Here is a 21,929-nt window from a genome sequence, read left to right on the forward strand (position 1 = left end):
GAACACTTTGGGCGTCTACAGGCATCAGACACCTAAAACTAATGCTTTTTACAACATTTTCTAGATATTTTTTGACCAAATTTAAGACTGATTTTTAGATAAATTGTTTTCTTATTTAAGCATTGCAGGTGTGAAGGGAAGTAAATGCAGAACTAGGTTTATGGTTATTAAAGTCGGTCAGGTCAATAGACATTTTACTAAAAGGTAAGTGCAAGTATGAAGTGAAAAGACAGCATCAGGTTCAGTGCTTGGTTTAACAATTTGGACCACAGAATTCTGGACTTTCACATACTTTATCTTATCTTGACAAGAAGAAATTAAAACATGGATAAATGAAATTAATTATGTTAAAATTAAGCAAAAAAAAAAATCAAAAAACGCAATGGAAAGACTTTTTTGGCTTTTGTAGGTTTCATAATGTTATGTCTATGTGCTTGTCAGTAGGAACTGGCTCCCTCGTGATGCAACAGGAGCTACAAGAGCTGTTATTGATCACATAATTATTCAAAAGTGGGCTGGAATCATCTGGAAGTTTTGAATCCACAATTCCTCCGTGAAATCGTGAACTATCAGCTCTCAGAAATCCCTCATACGTGGTCGCTCCCACGTTTAAGGGGCTCGCCTTTCCATTATTGCTCCATAACACGCCTACGTGCCTTTGGATTGGAAATAATGGCCAGTGTGGTGGCTGCAACAGAAATAAACCTGCTAATGTTTTGAGCATCTGTCATTCATCTAATTGAAATCATATCGACTCTGACTTAAAAATAGCAAATCGAGTCCAAAGAATGAACAAATTGTATTGTAATAAAACTTGTGATTTCCACTCCTAGCAGAAACCCTGTGAAGTACAAAGTCAGATTTCTTTTTCATTCCAGTCATTAATCCTAAAAGTGTGTTTCCCAGCATGATCCAGACAGACAGCTTTTGTTGATAAAGCTCTGAGACTGGATGTGAACTTTTCTCTCCGTTTTACAGTCTGTGCAGCCCAATCGAAAGTAAAGGGATGTGCAAATGGATGGGTTGAATTCACCTGCAATTATCCTGACAAAGATGAGAAATATAAAAGGGTTGATGTGGTTAATCCCAGAGGAAGAACCACGGGAACCTCCAAAAAGAATGATTGGGAAAACAGAGGCAACATTTCCCTGTTCCATGATACAGGAAATAAAAATCTCACAGTGGCCATCAAACAACTTGAAGGTGAGGACTTTGGGGATTACATGTGTAAATTTTACGAAGAATCTGACTCCGATGCAGAAGAGCATAAAGTAACACTGACAGTTGGTAAGAAATCAATCTTTTTTATTACTATCTCTCATGTTCTTTGTTAAAATGTTTTGAAACCGTGTTAAAGAGTAACAACACACTCAAAGAACAAAGGAATAGTGCAAACTTGGACAGAAAATTCAACTTTTAGTCAAGTGCTTTTCTAGTTCAAGTCATCACCTCATAACTAACCAAAATACATTTGCTGTCAAGCAAACACAACAAGTCATGACAAAAGGACAGACTTAATAGATTTTACTTTTTGTTTATATTTGCAGATGACAACTGCCAGGAACCACTGAATCACACAACGTACAAAACAGCTAAAACCAACATTACATGTGATTACAGCGGACGCAGGCAAGAAACCAGAGTCAAGTTTTTCTGCAAACAGAACGGTTCAGTCTGTGAGGAAGTTTTATCAACAAAACCGTCTCATACTCTCAGCATGTCCATCAGTAATGTGTCCTCACAGCATGCTGGTGTCTACTGGTGTGGAGTGAAATCAGATAAAGGCCATTACAGAGCTGGACTAGGGAGAATACAACTGGCAGTTAACGGTAAGAAACAAAAATTCAGCACTTTTAGGTTTGATTTACTTATAAGAGAACCAAGGTATCTCTGAAATATGTTGTTAAATGTGGTCAATGCTGTCTGTCTGTCTACAGATATTCCTATCTTAACAAAGTCTACAACTATTGGACAGAATCTCACATACTGGTACCAATATCCAAAAGGCACTTATAAAACCATATTCATCTGTAAGGGAGAAGACCCATCTACATGTGATACTCTCGCAGATACCTTACCACCCAACAAAGCAACACCAAACACTGGGAGGTTTTTCATAACGGATGGCAGAGTGAATAGAAATATCACCATTACAGTGGTAAATGTAAGAAGAGAAGACACTGGGACATACTGGTGTGGAGGAGAAAGCATTAACCCAAAAAAGAACATCTCATTCCACAAACTTCAGATGACTGTCGGTGAGTGTTCGCATTATTGATGGATTAGAGGTAGTCTGACTTTTGTTAAGATTTAACATCAACTTTCCTTTTCACAAAGGACAACAGCAGCGCTATAGAAATGTGATGATCTTAGAAAATAGGATGCATCTATGTAGACTAAACTACCAAACAGTATATAAAGGAGCTCAAATGAGCACAACCTTTTAACATCCAGCATCTATAACAGCAGAACGCAACATCAATGCAGCAGTAAAATTAATCCAAAAACATCAGATACAATAGTAAAACACAGACAGACAACTTTTCACTGCATTAATCTAATAATTCCAGTATGAGGAGTATATTTTGCTAACAACACTTACATACCTACTTTTACTTCAATCAGGTTTTGAATGCAGGACTTTTACTTGCAGATGAGTATTTTCACATTCTGGTCAACAGTTTGATGTTAGCGTTAGCAGACACATAAACAACGCTTTTAATCGTGAGGATTCATTTACTGTGTGTGAGCAACAAAGAGTTCTCAAGTTCATATATAAATGGTATTCACAAATCCAAATAGTGCTCAATGGTTGCAAAATGTGACTTAACAGTCACGGTCTGCCGCTCTGCTTTGTGTGTGTGCCTGTGAGAGCTAGAGAGCTTCAGGAGAGAGCAAGAGAATCATAACACGGCGGCTTATAAAAGTGACATGACAAGTTATAGTCGATGTTCACAATATAGTCATTTTATATAAAGCACATGGAACAAGCCACAATACATGGGGGATATTCGATATATCGCCCACCTCTACGTTAGCTGTAGAAGAGTGTAAGGTTGGTGCACACCCCAAACCAGTTGGGTTTCCAAACAAGTGCGGTCATTGTGGTGCTCATCGAATATCAGCATGTTATCAATTATAGTACCCAAATATATGTGATATTATATGATATGCCCCACTACTTCAAAACCTTCTAGTATCTCACCAATAACAGCTGGTCCATCAACCCAGTCCCTTCATTTCCATAGCACAGACAGTTCTGGATGAGTTTTATGTGTTAATGATGGTTTAAAAATAAGTTGTTTGTCCTTTTGTTGTGTAGTTTGGTCTCCTGCAGGTGGCTCTTTGTTAACTGTAACCATCCCTGTGGTCATCTGTGTGGCTGTGCTGCTGCTTATGTTAGTTCTCCTCTACATGGGTAAGAGAATTTTTTTAACACATACACTGATTAGGGATGGGTATTTTAAGTCATTTCCGTATTCAAATACTCAAATTCAAATATTACAGACCAATTGTAAAATAAATAAATAGAAATACAAGTGTTATTAGTCTGAAATGAACATGAAAGAACAAGTTTCACACTACAGAGCGTGCTCTGCTCTGCACATTCATTGTGAGTCTTTTGTCGATACTTCCAAAAATAGCTATTATGTCGCTCTTCTGCCTTTAATGATAGATTGAGTAATAAATGTCTGACTTAAAACCGGAACTGGTATCTGCAGTGATATGTGTGTGTGTGTGTGTGTGTGTGTGTGTGTTTTCACTGGGCACAACAATGTGATTATTGTATTGTATACCTTAAATGAAAACTGACATCCAAATAAAGCCCTAACACAAAAGTGGCTACACACTTTAATAAAAAACAATAAAAAGGTCTAGACTACCTTTTCTTTAAAATGATATTTGTACAGCTTTCAGTGTTTTCTTCATTCCTAGGAATATGCAGAAGTCAGGTCATAAAATCAGATTAAAATAACACAAACTTTAACTGGGGCATCCTCTAGCTCACCTGGTGAGCTGAGGAGTGTGCCGACGCCTTCACAGCGATCGAGGCTTGATTCCAACCCATGGCCTTTGCTGCATGTCATCCCCCCTCTCTTTCCCACATTTCATTTTGCATCAGTGAATAAAGGCAAATAAACCCATAACATAATGTTAAACACTTCAACAGGTGTCACTGTGTCAGTTGTTCAGTAGGTCCTGGTTGTGAATGAGACAGACTAGTGACGTTTAATGAATCCACTTCCTCTTCCTCTCTTTTTCATGTCTTCTTTCCTGTTGTTTTTAACATTTTTTGGTTTCCAACAGGATTTCAGCGCAAGAAAAACACAAGAAATGGAAAAGCACAGAACAAGGTGAGTGTACATTTAGTGTAGATGACACTGATTGTGTGTGTGTGTGTGTGTGTGTGTGTGTGTGTGTGTGTGTGTGTGTGTGTGTGTGTGTATGCCTATCTATACTGCAAGATTTAGTGGAACAACAACTGGTATTTACATACATACAAGTGTGAAGCCAGAGGATTAGATGCAGATGATTTCCTTGTGGCAAATTCACTCTATTCCATGATGTATGGCAAATTAATGCAATCTCTAGGTAGTTAAACTTAGATTGTTAGTTTACTAGCAAGGATGGACAATGACAATAAAGCACTAACAAAAAAGTCACCTTTGTCTGAATGACAAAAAGCCATCGCTCTAAAGGAAAAGTTGTGGAAAATCTTATTAAATGAGTCTATAGCCATTCTAGCAGCTGTTTTTGAGCTTGTAAAGTTTAGAGTTAATTGTTGGGACTTCATATATACATAAACAACGTCATTACTGGATAGGCCCTTTAGATGAACTATCTCCTGTGTTTCTCCTCCCTCTCTGAAGGATCGTCCCTATGAGGAGATACAGGAGCTCCCTCAGAAGCCGGGCTCAGGAACTGCACTTAAATCAATTTATGTCACTGCCAACGCTCCCACAAGCCCCCCTCCCTCACACTATTACTCCTCCATCAGCTTTCACAAGAGCTCTGGTGAAGCTAGTGGTGACACATACTCTACCGTGAAGGACAACATCCAATGTCCCACCTACTCAACTGTCAATCACCCATCCAGACTTCCTGAAGACCCTTTCTATTCCACTGTCAACAGGCCACAGCAGCACTGAGACAAGTCCTGACTTATTTTAGTTCATTTAACTTTTTAAAGTTTGAAAAAACATAGAAAAAAATGTCAACAAATTATATTTATATTACCACAGCTATATTTTATAGAATAGTTATAGAATTATTTTTATTTTTCAAGCACCTTTTTTCCATTTTATTTTTCTGTTTGTTTTCGTTTTTCAATTTTGTTTTCTTTCGTTGTCTTTTATTTTTGTGTGTCCTAATTTTCAGGGTGGTTTTGTAACTTTTTAATAATTTCTTGCTAACTTTCCTCTCATTTCTTCTCAAGCTGCTCGTGTCCCTCTTCCCTAGTTCTTGAAAGGAATCAAGTCAGTTTGCTCAGGTGTGAAAGGGTTAAGGATTTTCTCGTATCGCACCCTGTAAAAAATCCTCAACAAAACATCTGAATGTAAAGGGAAGGTTAAAGGAACGATATGAGCAAGAACTTAAGTTTCACTTGCAGTTTTCGCAAGGATATTACAATGAAAAAAATAAAATCATGGGCTGTGTCCGCAATCACCCTCTACCCACTATCTGGTCTACTACATAGTGTGACTTTATTTACACAAACTCCAGCTGTGTCATGGAATTACCTGTTTTATTGTAGCCCTCTGATTGTTGATAATACTAAATGTGAAAATAACATTGTAAATCAAATGTATATATTTTAGATTAAAGTAATAACCACAGTCATCACCTCACAAAATTGTACATTTATTGCTGATGATTCTGCATTAGTCCTTCCAGGCTTTATACCATCACATCGCCCCACACCATCAGCCTCAGAATGATGTGGTCTATATATTGTATATAAAGTTTAAAGGTTGTTATGTAACATTTGTTCAATCATTTTGAAAAACATCCTTTTTTTGTTTCACCAACAGAGAGAATGTGCTTTTTCCCCCTTTTTCTATGTTTTCAATATTGAATTTGGTTTACTTCAAATATTTTTTACAGTGATTTCTACACAATCTCTCACATCGAGTGGTCATCTTCAACCTATAACTGATATTGCAAGTTGTATGTTTTTACATAGTACAAAACAATTGTTACAAAGTGCTTTAAAAACAGAGTCACTGTGAAAAAAAGAGTTACTTCCTCACAGTTGTATGCGTCGCCCATCTGCGGGTTATAGTTAACATCTGTATTTGTCATGACTTATATGTCACTATGACAGATGACAATGCTTCAACTAGACTGTTTTTGATTCCTGCAAAGAAGCAACAAATTCTAAATCTTGGATGCTTCACAGTTCACACACATCTCCCTCCGGCAGCACAGAAGATCTGTACAATTAGCACAATTTTAAGGTGGGCACCCAAGATTAGTGTCACCAATCTGACCAAATGTCTCCTCTACTATTTCTGAGTTGTGACATTGAATAATGGTCAGAAAAGTGTTTTTGCAGAACTGTGTGTCACAGCGAATTTGACCTTTGATCTTTTGGATATAAAATGTCAACACTATATCATTTCATCCTATTAAACATCTCTTTGAAATCCAACATATGAAGTAGCATATGAATTTCTGAGTTATGGCAAAAACATGTTTTGTGGGGTCACAGTGACCTTCAACCACCAAAATCTAATAAGTTCATCAAGGGATCCAAATCGGGGTTTTGGCAACATCTAAATACAATTCCCTGGTAGCATTTGTGAGATATCATATGGCCATCGCTGCTGGCATGGAGGCAAAAAAATAGAAAAATAGATGTGCAAACAAAAAAATGTGACATTATTTCTGGAAAATGCACATTAAAATAAGTTGCTAACATTAAGAGGCTGTCCCAAAGTCAAAAACCTACAAAAGTAAAACCAATACTACCTTTGCTTATTTTTTTCAGCTCCAAGGTCCTGAGGCTCCACCTCCTGCAGGTTAGAGTCATTTTCGTAACTTCATGCTTTCAGGGTGTTGATGTTAATGTTTAATTAGGTTAATGTTTTTATTAACCCATTCTAGATTTTACAACCTTCTTTTTATCTTCAAAACAGTGAAATAAAAATTCATTTCTCCTGAACTCTCATCAGGCTGTCATTAATCTTAGTTCACTTAGTTCACTAAACCATCACAACAAATAACACAGGGAACTATTCAGTGTTCTAGTTTAATAACCTAATTTCACTTTAGAAAAATGTGAAATGGCCAAGTTTGCTCAAATGTTGCTCTGCTTGCTGTGACAGCATGCAGGGGTTACAAACGAGTTACTGATGTGTTGTCTGACAGTGAGATAGACCTAATGATGTGTCTGTAAGTCACTGAGGTTGACAGGATTAATGCGGTTAGATACAAAAACCCAAACACAATAGAATAAAAAAATGAAGGAAGAAGATAAAAAAAGAGGGGGAAGGGCTTCTTTCAGGCAACTGAAAGCATCATCTGAAGAAACGAGCCTGCACAGGCACGGACTATCAACCAACAGATGAAAAGAGGAACTGACAAAAACTACAGAAGTTCAAAAGTCTCACTGAGGATTTCAGCATCCAAGATGAACGCAATCAGGAGCTGTCTTCTGCTCCTCCTCTTACTGATTACAGGTAATAATATTTGATGAGAGATTTGATAGATAACTGTTACACCAGCAAGAAATTAACCAGGTTGCTCCCATCCTGTGTTGTGGTTTAAGCTTTGTCTGTATTTCTTTAACGCAGGTCACAGAGTCAGTCGAAATGCAGCACTGGTTCAAAAACTAAAAACAATGAGGATAAAAAACAAAACGATCTGCAACATTTAACACGATTTCAATATCTATTTTTTTTTTGCTTCTTACTAAAGGCAATTTGCCTTTCTCATTCAGGTAGTCTTTCCTGTAAATATGCAGCTATCAAAGGTGATGTTTTAAATGTAAACTAACCAAAATGAAACAGCCCTGTTGTCACAGAGACATTGATTTTTTAAAAATGTTTTTAAATTTTATTTTTATTTTTCACAGCTAAAGAACTTGTTTATATGGCTTGCTGATACTGAATAAGGATAAAACAAAAACTCTTTACTAAAGATGGGGGAAACAGAAGCAGAAGTGAAAGTCACTTACAGTATATTTTGGCCATTTAGTAGAGAAAAAAAACCAGTGTGACAGAAAAAAACAAACAGGTGCAGACACTAAACTCTATATAACAATTCAAGCCGCTACATATGTTAAAGATACTGCAGAATTATTAGTGACAATTCAGTTCATATGAATGAATAAAAAAATCACCAGCTAGCTGTGCTTTATCTGTTTATTCATGTGAATATTAAGTTATAATAACTGTTTTTAAGTTACCACTTGCTGATAATAGACTGACAGATGTCATGGACTGAAGTCTGGCACTGTGCAGATTAAAACTGCTGCCTTGCTGTATATTATGGTTGCTAATAGTTAAATTGTACTTAAGATACAATAATTATTGTTGGATGAGTTCCAGTTTAATCCAATATATGTTGCCTTTAAACGCAGCCACATCTTTAAATCTGCATTAAAGACCGTGTCTATTTGGGAGCAGTGGACACAAGCTAACAGGAACTGATGGTTCGACACTATAAATGACTCCTTTTACATATAGTACTTGTACTCATGTGATCTATTGTTCATATAAAAATATTAACGCTGCTTTAATTTTTTTCAAGTTTTTTTATGGCCAGTGTTCCTACAGCCTAAGGGAAATTAAATTTAAGACTTTTTAAGACATTTAAATGCCACTTGGGATGAAATTTAAGACCAATTTCACAATAATCATGAACAAATCTCTTTCACAGAGTAAAGAAAAAACTTGCGCATCCATTTATTGTAACAAAAAACGTTGAAAAGGTTAGGTGAGATTTGGGAAATACCTAGCATTTTTTAGTGATTTTTATTACTGATGTTGTGTGCCTCACTCTGTATGTGGGATTATTCCACTCCTTTAATTCCCATCATGATAAGAGGAATTCACAAGAAGAGAAAGTCAGTAAATTCTTTAAAAAATAAGTGTTACTAATTATTTTGTGATTTTACAATGCAATGTCAGAAAAAAAGCAATTCATAAAATTTCTCTTCCAATGTCTTTGTATTTGTCAGTCAAAGACTGATTTAAGACATTTTAATATTAACAAAAGCCTTATTCTTAGATTAATTCAATGCCTTTTAAGACGTTTTAAGGATCCGCGGGGACCCTGGTTATAGCTTACCAACGGTGATTGGTCCAGATAATCACAGATCTAAAAACAACAGCACAAGGATAGTTTTCAGTGCTACTGTAATACAATAAGATAAAGGAACTCCAAAATAGACATAACACAAATGACTTTACAGTTGATGTTAGCGTAGAGCTCATTATCATTCTGTAAATCTTCTACTGACTGAAAGTCTAACAGCCATTGACTGATTCATCTTTGTGATCCACGGATGCAGAAATTGTTGGTTAATGATTATCATTACCATTACTGCTGTAGCTCTGGAATAGTTTCAGTGTCTGATATGATGTGACCTTTTTGTCTTTGTCTGATCTACAGGTTGTGAGGCCACATATACTGTGAGGGGATGCACAGGGGGGTGGTTTGAATTCACCTGCAAAAATCCTGGAACAAATGAAATATACAAGTCAAAAGAAGCCATTAACCCAGAGATGTGGGAAAAACCCAGCAGAGTTTCCCTTAACCATGATGAAAGAAATAAAACTCTCAGGCTGACCGTCAAAAAACTTGAACAAAGAAAAGACTCTGGCTGGTACTGGTGTAAAAGGAATTTTTCCTCTATAGTGAATCTAAATTTGTCAGTTGGTAAGAAACACTCACTTTCAAAATGTTTCTATGGAAACCTCAAAAAAACAACAACAACTTGGAAACAAAGAAAACAAAAAAAAACTAAAAAAGGAAATGTCATTATGAAAACACAGTTAATGTAACACAATCTATACTTGATTAAAAAAAATCCACATTTTTTTTCAGAATCCACATTTTTAGGGCACATATCAAGCTATAGTGATAACAGATTCTATCCTAAAAGACCCGGGACACCTCATACATCAGAAACTTCAAGTTTGGTTTTGTATTTTCTGTGCACCAGTAAAGCACACTGTAATCCTGGTTTGTAATTCTGGTTTTGAGACAGGCTGAAGAAATAATGTTTAATTACTTTCATGTTTTGACTGTCTTTTGCAGAAAGAGACTGCCAGGGAGCATTTATTCAAACTGCATACAGAACAGCTAAAACCACCATCACATGTGATTACAAAATGAAAAACAAAGACGACACCAGTGTCGTGTTTTTCTGCAAAGAGAACGGTTCGATGTGTGACGAAGTTTTATCAACAAAGTCGTCTCAGTCAAACGGGATATTCACTCTCAAAGAAACCACCAGCAACTTCAGCATGTCCATCAGTGATGTGTCCTCACAGCATGCTGGTGTCTACTGGTGTGGAGTGAAATCAAGTGATGGAAGTTACCGAGCCACACTCAGAAAAATACAACTGAAGGTTAACGGTGAGAAACAAACATCCAGCACTTTAACGTTTGATTTACTCACATCTTTAAGGTTTCTCTGAAATATGTTGTTAAATGCAGTGACTGATAGGCACTGCTGTCCATGTCTATTTACAGCCAGTATTACTAACTTCACAAGGTCTCCAACTGTTGGAAAGGATTTCGAATACTGGTGTCAATATCACAATAAATCTCAGAAAAAACAAATATTCATCTGTAAAGGAAAAGATCCTTCTATATGTGAACCTCTAGTAAGCATGTCAAAGCCTGACATGAACCCTCAAAAGTTTTCCATTAAAGAGACCAAAGAGAAGAAGATAAACATTATAGTGAAAAAAGTAACAAGAGAAGATGCTGGGACATACTGGTGTGGAGCACAAAACAACGCCAAAAGTCGCAGCAACACCTTCTTCCACAAACTTCAGATGACCGTAGGTGAGAAAAGTTATTTGGATTACTGATTGACTTTCATTTCATCATATAAATTTACTTTTATATTTAATGTTTGTTTCTGATCTGTTTAGTTCTAGGCAACACATTTTTTTCTAAATGACCACTGCGTGTTTCCAAGCTGCTATATACGTGAGGAGAACAGAAAAGGAAGTAGTCTAATGTGTTAGGTTAGGGTGAGTAAGACAAAAAAGTGTAACGTGCAAATACTCAACCCTAACAGTTTTAACACTGAGGGTGAATTTCTCATAGCATTACCATGTCATGTATGTAAAAAAAAAACACATTTCAAACTTTACCAGAGCTTTAGCTATTCAAACTCAAACCTTAACTTTTTGAATAAGATCATAATCTTTGTATTACTATTATTTTTATCCAGTTTATTAAAAACATTTATATCAGCTGTTTCAGTTTAACTGTTACTCCAGCAATTACCATAGATTATAATAGTATATAACAAAAATAACTGTATTAGCTGCACCCACAGAACTTAATCTGTGTGCTCTTTATATCAACATGCTGTCTTTCACTTCAGACAACATTTACTGACAACTGTCAATGTTATTGGCTCTGTGGGATCAGCCACTTAAAAACACTTTTTTTTTCAAATGGCGCTAAACTGTGCTGAGTGACTCAGTCTGAATTAAGTAACATCTGAGCTTGTTTTGATTTGAATTAAGACAAAAATAAGATAATAATAAAAATAATTGCTTTTAAAAATTAAGATTCTAATAATCAAGACATAACTTAATTTGCCTGGTTTTGTCAAATTTAATTCTTATTTTTCTTTCCTTTAATGAAACATTGTTAATTTAATTAAGCTTTCGTGTTAACCTGAATGACCTTCTGTTTACTTTTAGAGCCACCAACAACGCCCACATTTCCTGCTACTTCAACCCAGGCAACTACTGCACCCGCTGGGAGGCAAGGTAAATGAGCAGGTGTGCTGCAAAAAAGTATTTTTAGTCAGTTTCAACTGAATGCCTCCTAAATTCCTTAACACAGACAGCTCTGGATGATTATGCGTGTTACCTGTGTTTTTAACAATTTTCTCTGTTGTATGGTTTATCTAGCAGGAGGCCCTCAGATCGTCATTACCGGTATTGTCTGCGTAACTGTGCTGCTGCTGCTGTTTGTGCTCATTTTGATCCTTATCTTCAAACGTAAGAGTTATACCTCTTTGCAGAATGCGAAACATGCACCAGCCGTACTCACAAAACCACATTCAGGACATCTCTATCTTGTACGGTCGTGATGTCTACAAAAGACAAACTAATGCACTAAACAAGACTTCACTCTCTTTCATGTCTAGGTGTTTTTCTTCTTACTTTCATCTTTGCTCATTTCTGGAGATAGACAGCTGTATTTAGGTCCTATTTGATGACAGCACACTTGAAATACAAAGTCATCAAAATGCAACTATCAGTTCCTGTCTGCTGTGTGCAGCAGCATGTGCTGGTTGTAATTTAGGTAGAAAGAGAAGCAACTGTGTCTCAATTTGATGAAAAGTATTGAAATTAAACTACTTAATGTCTTTCTGCTTGTTTATTCTTATTTTTGTTCTCTCCCTTTTTGTTTCAACCAGGACATTCAAAAAACAAAAGAAATGCAGCAGCTACAGCACAACACATCAAAGAGGTTAGTGTATAAATGTATATCTGTGTAATGGTATTGATTAGGTGTTAATATCAGGGCTCAACAATAAGGATTGTCTGATTGCCATGGCAAAGTCAAACACTGCACCGGGCTTGTAAATCTAGTAACTAAGTTACCCCATCAGGCAAGTGGTAAAAATGGATTTAATTTGTTTTTTTCCGGAGCTGGTGATAGAAGTAGCTAAGGATTAAGCCATCTTGCTTCCCTCTCATCTCTTTAGAGAGTTTAACATGTGCAGTACTAATAGAGCACTTGCAGGAAAATCGCGGCAGGTAAAGAAAAAGTCTATAAACTAAAGCACAAGTGAGCATATCAATTATCTTGGAAACAGGAATTTAGTTGGGTGGCATGAGATGTGGCATTGTGAGCAAAACTCCAACAGTGCATTGTGTGAACAGAAATGGAGTTGTTTTTCATAAGTTTAGACTTGTGTTGTTATTTCATAACTGCTGATAATAAAACAAGTGACAATAACCAGACAATGTAAAGTGTATATCGGCTAACCACGACACAGCTTCTCCCTATGTGGTCTGTTTTAGATTCAGGTGTGTTACTACCTCTGACAGCCAACTGGCAAGCACATTTCTTCCATATTTCCTGGAGACTCTTTAAACAGAATTCACTTTCTGAGTTGACAAAACAAATAAAACCCAGGGAGGTTACCTAATAAACAGTACAGTGGTATCGTACTGTTAGCAAGTTAGAAAATGATCATAACCCCATTGTTGAGTAGCTAAACCTGAAAATATGTTACTACATGAAAACAGATTTCATGCTTAGGTATTGATTTCATTTGCATAAGGAAAGATTTATGTTGAGTTACGTGATATCAGAGACTGGTATGGCACAGGGGTAACTTACACAGCTAATTGTTTTTTAAATTGAATTTTATTTGCGACATCTTTTAAATTACTAACTCCTGGCTTTGTAGATAACTGCTCTACTTTTTTCAAAATAATTCATGTTTTAAACTCTTTAACTGTTAATTCTGTCTACAATGTTAAATACAATGTGTGTGGTTAGTCCTTATTGTTTAGATTACATGTTTATAAGACTTTCATTCTTCTTTGGAAGGATTACATCTACGAGGAGATACAGGAGCGCCCCCAGACGTCTGACCCAGGACATGCGATCAACTCGATTTATGTCACTGCCAACCTTCCCCAAAACCCCTCTGCCTCGCCGCATTACTCTACCATCAGCTTTCAAAACTGCTCTGGTGGCGAGGCACTGATCACCAGACCCAGCTCTGCTGCCTGTGAATATTCTACTGTGACCTACAGCCAAAGTCCAACCTGCTCCTCTGTCAACCAACCATCTTCAGACGATCCTCTCTACTCAACAGTATGCAAGCCCCGGGAGCAATGAGGAAATATCAGTCAGAAAGTTATTAACAAAACAAAAGTCATTCATTTTTTTTATGTTGTCTAAAACGACATCCAGCTTAGACTTCAAGAAGTACATCAAGACAGTTTGTTAGGCCCTGAGCACCGAGACACAGTGTATTCTCTCTTAACCCCCATTTATTAAATTTAACTAGGTACAGTAAGTAATCAAACCAAACAAAGACAAACGACGAGGTTCCGTTTTTCACAGTTGACTTTTCTGGTTTGTGTTGGGGACTTATCATGTTGTTTTAGTTCAGAATAATACAGTAGTCTCCTGTGGCTCGCACTAGCCATGGTTCAGAAACTTGAAAAAATAAGTCAGGAGAAAGGTTAAGGTTATGAAGAAATATTTATATTCTGCTGCGGCTAACTCCTAAAGTAATAAACTAAAAATCCTCCAGTCCACAGGCAGTGGTACATAGGTCCTAGCCTCAAAAAACAGCACTGGTTGGGTTGTAAAAATATTCAAAGATAAAAAGAAAATTTGTGAGCAGCAGTACAGACATTTTAAGAAAATAAAAGAAGGCAAAGTGTTTGTGCTGCTCAAAAGCATGAGTGATGCTGTTGCAGCATAAAGGCATGCCCAAGCACCTGTTGTTCAGGGTGTGAACAAGATAAATCAAGTTCAACTTTTGGAAAGCAGCATTTTGCACCACGTTATGTGACAAAGATTTTAAAAATCACACTTGGTAAATATATATTTATATTCCCTTTTTTCTGTAAACATCAGTCTATGACAAATATGGGGAAGTTGATTATTTTAGTGCACGGCTACCCAGTAGTTCAATAAAATCAGTAAAAAAATGTGTTAAATTTACCACATAGTTTTAGTTCAATTAGTGGCCCCTTATAGTTTTTAAAATCTTACCTGAAATCCAAGTGAAGAGTGCAGCACGTCCGAATCCAAACCCTGTGACGGCTCCTCGGCCCACTGACGCTCCTCTCACACTGAGTTTGACCATGAAGAAGCCAACCTGTATACTGTGAAGTATAACTGCAATTAATATCTAATTCTAATGTAAGTAGATAAAAAAACAAGACCTTTCACTAATAACAATTTATAATCATCCATTCTGACTGAAATATCAGGGATTGGCAAACCCGAATACGTGTAGTTAAATTTTTTTTAAAAATGACAAAATTAATGAATCTTTTAATGGTTGATTCATTAGTGATGAATATATATTATATATTACAGTAAAAAGTGGAACCAGAAAACTACTGCACAGCCATTTGTTTTAAAAACAATGGTGAAGCAAATTCAGTTGTTTGTTGTAAAGTTGGATGTAAAGTTTGAATAACTCGTAACCATCACAAACAAAGTGATCTAACTCACAAATCATTTTGTTCTGTTACTTATTGCATTAAAGCTTATACATATTATACAGAAATATATGTATACATTTACAAGAATAAACAGAAGAAAACTTAAGAATTAATTTTCTGTCAACTGGCTAACTGATTAATAAACTAATAATTTTAGCTATTATGATATAAACTGTTAGGTAATTTCATTTATAATTTTTTAGATACTCTTCTTATGTATTTTAAGAGAAAAAAATCTTAATTTTTAAAGTAAGTAGTACTTAAACTGTCAGATAAATGTAATGAAGTATAAAGTACAACATATCCCTCTGAAAAGTAATTAATTAAAGTATAATGCTACATGAAAACAAAATACTCAAAGTACCTAAACACTGCACTTACTACCTACAATACTTGAGTCAATGTACATATGTAATTACATTCACCACTGAAATAAGTTACCAGCTCCCAGGGGTGGAAGATATTAGATATTAGATAATATTTAGATATTTAATTCAAGTAAAAGTACAAATGAGAATGTAAAAATACTCACCAGTACACAAGTTTAAGTCCACAGCATCCTCAACGGCCGTGAACCTACTGTTAGAAAGTCAAATGTTAACGGCTGTAACCCGAAAATAAAGTGATATAAGTCACCTTGCACTATTTTAAAGGTTTTGTCAATTACTTTAAATATCAAGTTAATTCCACAATGCCACGTTTTTTTTGTTTTGAGCGTAATTTCTCAGATTTATGACGACAGGTGTAAGCTAACGCTAACGTCTTGATTAAGCTAACGTTAGCTAGCGCAAAAAAACAAGACTCACCAGTGAATTCTTCATCAAAACACAACGAAATATGAAACTCCTCAGTGTTTTCACGAACCGCGGGATACCCGAATATTATAAACCCGGTCTTTTGCTGTGTAAACTCACGAAATATATCAACTTTTACTCATAACTATAATTGTAAGCAGCTCGTCCTCTTCCCTTAGCTCTGAGTTCTTCTCCCTCCTCCTCTGCGGTCTTCACACCTCTCCGCCCGCAGGCAGCGCCCCCTGTTGGAAAAATGTAATAACGTCTTCCAACTAAAATAAAAAAAATAATAATTTTCTCATTATTTTTTTTTTTTTTTTTTTTGTTTCTGTTTGTTTGTGTAACTGCCAATTTAACAAAGCCATGACAAACCTGAAGATATTTAACACAAGGATCCTAAGGTGGAGGAAGTAATCAAACATATTATTCACGTAGCAATAAAATGTAAAAAACAATAAAACAAATAAAAACCAAAGTGGTTAAAAGTGAAAATCCTGCAAAATGTTAACAAGTAAAAGCAAAAAAGAATCAGTGCCATAAAAAAACACACATTTTGCAGAACGACACATTTTAGAATTATATATTATATGACTGCAATGCATATTTAGCATATTAAATGTGTTTAATGTTGCAGGTTATATTTTAAAATTAAAAATAAATTATTAAAATCTTTATTTTATATAGCTGCGACACAGAGTAATTTCTTATTAAAGTAGTTTTTAGGAGTCAATCAGAGTGCTTGATGCACAAAGACAGACTTGATTGATTTTATTGTATCTTATGATAAGCTGTTATATAGGTATCAAATATTTTTATATTTGTAGGATGTCATTTTTATTAAAAACCATACTTTTTTCACGTTATGTCTTGCTTATGTGCCACTGCATTGTGATTTTTCTTTATGTTGTGGTTTCAATTGTATAACACTCTCAATTGTATTCATTCTCTTCTATTGTTACCTGACTTTGATTTCAAAACTAAATTGGGAGCTTTTTAAAACCTCACAGTATCAGTATCACAAAAGGAAATCCAAGTGGAAAATATTGCTCTTTTCAAATACACAGTAAAAGCTTCATCCTGTTGATACACATTCGATGTCCTACTTTGAATTCGTCTAATGCTGATTCGAAACACTTGTGGTTAAAACTCGCTGCTCACGTTTCCTGAGATTAAGATGTTTGTATTGGTTTAGTATGCTCGTGTCATAGGTAGACGCAAAAACAAACTGCACAAAAAACATTTTGTTTTAAATCTAGTAGCACAACATTTCAGCAGTTAGATCTCTTGCACCTCAGACACAAACCGCACTGAATCTTTTCAAAGTGCTGCTTCCACTTTATTTCGTGTAAATTAAAATAAATCAAATTGTGACTGGGAAGAACAGAAAATGAATCCATTTAAGTCCACATCAAACACTGAATGCATTTTTGTCAGAGTGGGAATTCATAGTAAAAAGCCCAGTTTGTATAATACATTTGTGTTTTTTGTAACAAATTTGAACAGTATTGTTCTTGTTTAAATCACTTTATCTACTGTATTTAAACCCTGTCTATAAAAAACATCATAATAAAACATCCGTCACCCAGAGTCTAGCTCATATCCATGCTCTCTGCGGGCCCTAAGCCTCCCCCCTCTCCTCCCTGGACACTCTGGTAGATGGAGGCCATGTCGGCATTGGTTCTGATCTGGTTGGCGAAGTCGGCCATGCTGGGGCTCCTCTCGACCTCAGGCACGGCCAGCAAAGCGGCGACGGCGCGCATGGCCGAGCGCCGCAGCTCCTCCTGCTTCTCAAACTCCTGCTTCACAGAGCCGGCCTTCACCTGCAGGAGGAGAGGTCGGAGATCCACGTCAGCGCAGATGGAATCAGCATCACGTGTTTATGTACTCAATGCTACATTCATTATATATCAGATTATATTATATTATATTATATTATATTATATTATATTATATTATATAAAAAAGACAAAATACAAATAGTTCTGGGCTTCACTTTTATCAGTTATTATGACATTGTCAGAATCGTTTCCATCGACGTTTAACTGAAATATGTAAATAGTGAGCACTTAAGCAGTGGTGAAAGAAGTACTCAGATCCTTTACTTGAGTAAAAGTACAATCACCATGATCTACAAATACTAATAAAATACATGTGTAATTGTTTCAATTTTGTAGTTTGTCAATGTGGAGCCAATTAAGTTAGAGCACTACTGGGTGGATTAGTACTAAGCCTATTTTACTGCACGCTGACATAAACATAAAATGTATTTTACTGTAAAAAGTAATTGTAAGTGTAAATGTAGTGCAGCAAAAAGTATAAATCTTATACAAGTATAAAGTAGCATACAGTCAAAATACTCAAGTTAAGTATCAGATATGGCTTTAAAATAATATTACGATATTTTTAGACTATACATATACATATATAATTTTTTTTCACATCTCCCTAAACTACTGTAAATTGCAAAAGGAGAAATTATTAAATGAAGGACAGTTACAAAGTGGCTACTTCCATAAAATAAAAAGTAACATATACTACTATTATAATAAAATTTGAGAAAATACTGTTATCATGTTACATAAAGGAACAGAATAGAAAAGTGTCACTTTCCAGCTCCTTCATGTTTGTTTTGGAGCCGTGCATTGTGTAGACACGTGCACACGCGTTATCAGATGATGTAAAATTAATAAACAATATTGCAGAATATTGAAGAATAGACTTTTTTTAAAATCATCAGACAATATATTTTGTCATATTGCACAGCGCTAGTGCCAGTATGTTAAATTTCAGTTTAAACTTCGTACGATTTGTTATTATAGTTTTAGGGGCACAAAAACTTTTGACAACGCCACCCCTTCTGTCTCTGTTTAAACTAGAAACGCGGATCGGGTGATAACAGTAACATCACAGCTGCACTTCATGCATGTGCATTACGTTATCAGACAAATAGCCATATGCGAGTAGGAGGACAAAAATAACAAAAATGTCAATCATAACGTGATTCGCTGACTCTAAAGAGAGCTGATACCTTGGTGGTGCAGGTAGCTTTCAGTGGCTCGATCAGTCTGTCCAGTCTTTGGAGAACAGCTGCAGGACACAGAGAGGCCAGTCTGGCTAACATCAGGAAGGTCAGCATCTGCAGCACACACAAAAACACACAAACACACAAACAAAAAAAGTGGGAGAGTAGAGTCAAGAAAACAAATGACACTAATATTGTCATTTAGAGCAATGGCTTCAGTAAGCATTTATGCCTGCAGTAGATTATTGACAGTTTTCTTCTTCACTCAGACATCAACATGAACTCTTCTGCAGCATCTCACTGGAACAATGCACCACTTGCTTAATTGGTTTTTGCTTCTAATTTCTTAACCAAAAAAATGGCAGATGTTTTGGTAACATTGTCAACTTTCCCCTAAACTTTGGAAAATAACATGATGCATGTTGAAAATTTTAACCAGTGATGGAAGAATCATTCAGATCTTTTACTTAAGTAAAGTAACAATACAAAAGTTAATCTATTCAATCTCCAGCATTCAAAATTTAAGTTCAGGATCCAGTGTGCAGGATTTAGGGGGGCATTTTGGAAGAACTGGGATATAATATAACTAGTGTGTTTTCTTTCGTGTGTAATACACCTGAAAATAAGATTGTGTTTTCGCTAACTTAGAATGAGATGTTTATATCTACATGGAGAGCGAGTCCTCGTCTGCAGAGATCGCAGTGTTACACTACCATATTTCTACAGTATCCCAGAAGAGACAAACTAAACACTATGTACAAAAAACAGTTGTTGTTTTTTTTTTTTTTACGTGAAACTGCATTATTCAGTGTTTTTTTTTCTCATTTTAGATTACCTAGTCTGTGTGTTTTGGAGAGCAAGAGATAATGTGGATAATTCAGCCATGTAAAAACTCTGTTTTTTGCTATATTTACTATTTATGAGTATTACGGACCTGAATGATGCCATCTGTTGGAATATGTAAACACCTACACTCTTTCCAGATACTGGTGTAAAATTTCCTGTTTGTGTTCAACCAATATAAAAGGACCTTTTGTTGTCCCGAGATCTGTTTGACTCCCTGACAGAGACTTGCACCCGGAAACACGTAGGAGTGTTTTAAAGGTTCATCATGACCATGCTGTAGAGAGAAAGGCATTTTAACATTTCAAGAGAGTGCCTTGGAGTTTTATTTTTGACTATTTATCCCAGTATATCCCCACCCAAAGAGGTCCTCGAACGGACTGACTTTTGAGTCCAGGAAGCGCTCCTTTTCTTGCATTTTTGAAGAAGTTTCAGCTGGTTGCAATCTACAATCCTCACTTCTACGTGGCACCGAATCCCCCTAAATCTTACAACATGGCTCAAAGTGGAATGTGCAAACTTATTTAAGATATCAGATAATTGCAGATGAGTAAAAGCACAATAATATCTTTTGAAATGAAGTAGACTGGAAATATAAATGAGCATCAAACAGAAAACACCTCAAAATTGTACTTTAGTACAATTCTTATGATGCAGTCTTCCATTAATTTATTTTTCTTTTGTTTTTCCACCCACCCTGATATCATAGTGATCTTTGAGTCCTTCCTCCACATGATCCAGGAACTGCAGGACGTCCAGCGCCTCCAGGCAGCTGTCCAGCAGAGTGTACATGCACTCAAACGCTGCTTTACGCACATCCAGACCGTCGTCCACAGTGTGTTTGAATGGACCCATCTCCACCTGAAGTACACACACAGAATTAAGCATCTGCACACGAAGTCATGAATGTCAGACATAAAAGTTTCCATCGTGCCGACCCACTTCTCGGATGAGGTCCTTCCTGATCTGGGTCTCCTTGTAGAGGTGAGGCAGCACTGTTGCTAGGAGACCTCGGATCAGAGATGGTTTGTTGTGAGCCGCAGAGTTAAACATCACTAAAGCGACTCGCCGCACATTGATGTCGTTGTCCTGCAGCGTCTTCAGGAAGTCGCCTGCCAAACAGAAATGATTTGATGAGATCATTGCTGTCGAATAGACAGATTAATTTAACCCCTTGAAACGTGAGCAAATTGGCTTTATTTCTTTCAAAAACATGGGAAAGGGGCAATGAGCAACTTAGGAAGAACTGACCCAAAAATTGGCAGAAAAAAGACTAAATAATTGGAAGGGAAAAAAAAAGCACGGAAATTACTTCCAAAAATGCTTAAAAATAATAATAATTCTGTAAAATAATTTTTAATATATATAATAACTTTTTTAATGCAAAGTTCTTTTACATATTTGAATTTTTTGATCAGCAGCACTTGTTTCACTCTCTTTTCTCTCTGACTGTTTATTGTGACTAAATCCCGCCACAAATATATCACATCACCGAAGATAAACGTCTGTTTCACAGGGACTTAGGAGGACTTAGAATTAGGTTTATCCTAAAAATAACCTTCAACAAAAGTGTGTCTTGTGGTCTGCTGTGTGTTGTACCTATGCAGTCTTTCAGCAGAGCGTCAATGGGAGCCGGCTGGTCGATAATAGTGAACTTGACGGCCGTCACCACTGTGCTGCGAGCCAGAGGAGAACCTGTGAGGGAACAGGAGGAGTCTTCTATTATTATCGCGTAATTTTATTAATGAATCTTTAACAGGGTACCTGCAGCTTAAGACAAGTTAGATTTGAGACTTTTTAAGAAATCTTCCTTTTATTCCTATTTTTATTTCTATTTTTTAAAGCATAAAGAATCATTTTTAA

General features: G+C 36.1%; 3 protein-coding genes across 5 annotated transcripts in view; 2 read left to right on the plus strand and 1 right to left on the minus strand.

Moving 5' to 3' along the window:
* The first annotated feature begins 793 nt into the window (after nucleotides 1-793).
* LOC121951842 lies at nucleotides 794-5,265 on the plus strand. 3 transcript variants are annotated; one of them, XM_042498332.1, is made up of 6 exons: nucleotides 794-1,287; nucleotides 1,548-1,829; nucleotides 1,938-2,258; nucleotides 3,323-3,418; nucleotides 4,309-4,356; nucleotides 4,870-5,265. In XM_042498332.1, exons 1-6 carry the CDS (start codon nucleotides 1,224-1,226, stop codon nucleotides 5,148-5,150), a joined length of 1,092 nt encoding a protein of 363 aa, XP_042354266.1. In that variant the 5' UTR covers nucleotides 794-1,223; the 3' UTR covers nucleotides 5,151-5,265. The 3 variants fall into 3 exon arrangements, with proteins under 3 accessions (XP_042354266.1, XP_042354273.1, XP_042354278.1); XM_042498339.1 differs by having other exon boundaries at nucleotides 794-1,203; XM_042498344.1 differs by having other exon boundaries at nucleotides 794-1,203; nucleotides 1,621-1,829.
* A 2,284-nt stretch (nucleotides 5,266-7,549) lies between these two features.
* On the plus strand, nucleotides 7,550-16,624 carry LOC121960815. The gene is made up of 8 exons (XM_042510681.1): nucleotides 7,550-7,682; nucleotides 9,619-9,885; nucleotides 10,267-10,587; nucleotides 10,705-11,022; nucleotides 11,898-11,966; nucleotides 12,111-12,200; nucleotides 12,623-12,675; nucleotides 13,768-16,624. The coding sequence occupies exons 1-8, from the start codon at nucleotides 7,568-7,570 to the stop codon at nucleotides 14,059-14,061; spliced, it is 1,527 nt and encodes a 508-aa protein (XP_042366615.1). The 5' UTR covers nucleotides 7,550-7,567; the 3' UTR covers nucleotides 14,062-16,624.
* Nucleotides 16,625-17,515: 891 nt separating this feature from the next.
* The window catches only part of LOC121960804 (cullin-associated NEDD8-dissociated protein 1-like), a 21,146-nt gene continuing 16,732 nt past the window's right edge, over nucleotides 17,516-21,929 (minus strand). Inside the window, 5 exon segments of the mRNA XM_042510669.1 lie at nucleotides 17,516-18,021; nucleotides 19,230-19,337; nucleotides 20,763-20,927; nucleotides 21,009-21,178; nucleotides 21,666-21,761. Of these exon segments, the coding sequence (XP_042366603.1) occupies nucleotides 17,791-18,021; nucleotides 19,230-19,337; nucleotides 20,763-20,927; nucleotides 21,009-21,178; nucleotides 21,666-21,761 (770 nt within the window). The 3' untranslated portion in view covers nucleotides 17,516-17,790.

Source organism: Plectropomus leopardus, chromosome 2 (assembly GCF_008729295.1).
Source record: "Plectropomus leopardus isolate mb chromosome 2, YSFRI_Pleo_2.0, whole genome shotgun sequence".
NCBI classification, from domain to species: Eukaryota; Metazoa; Chordata; class Actinopteri; order Perciformes; family Serranidae; genus Plectropomus; species Plectropomus leopardus.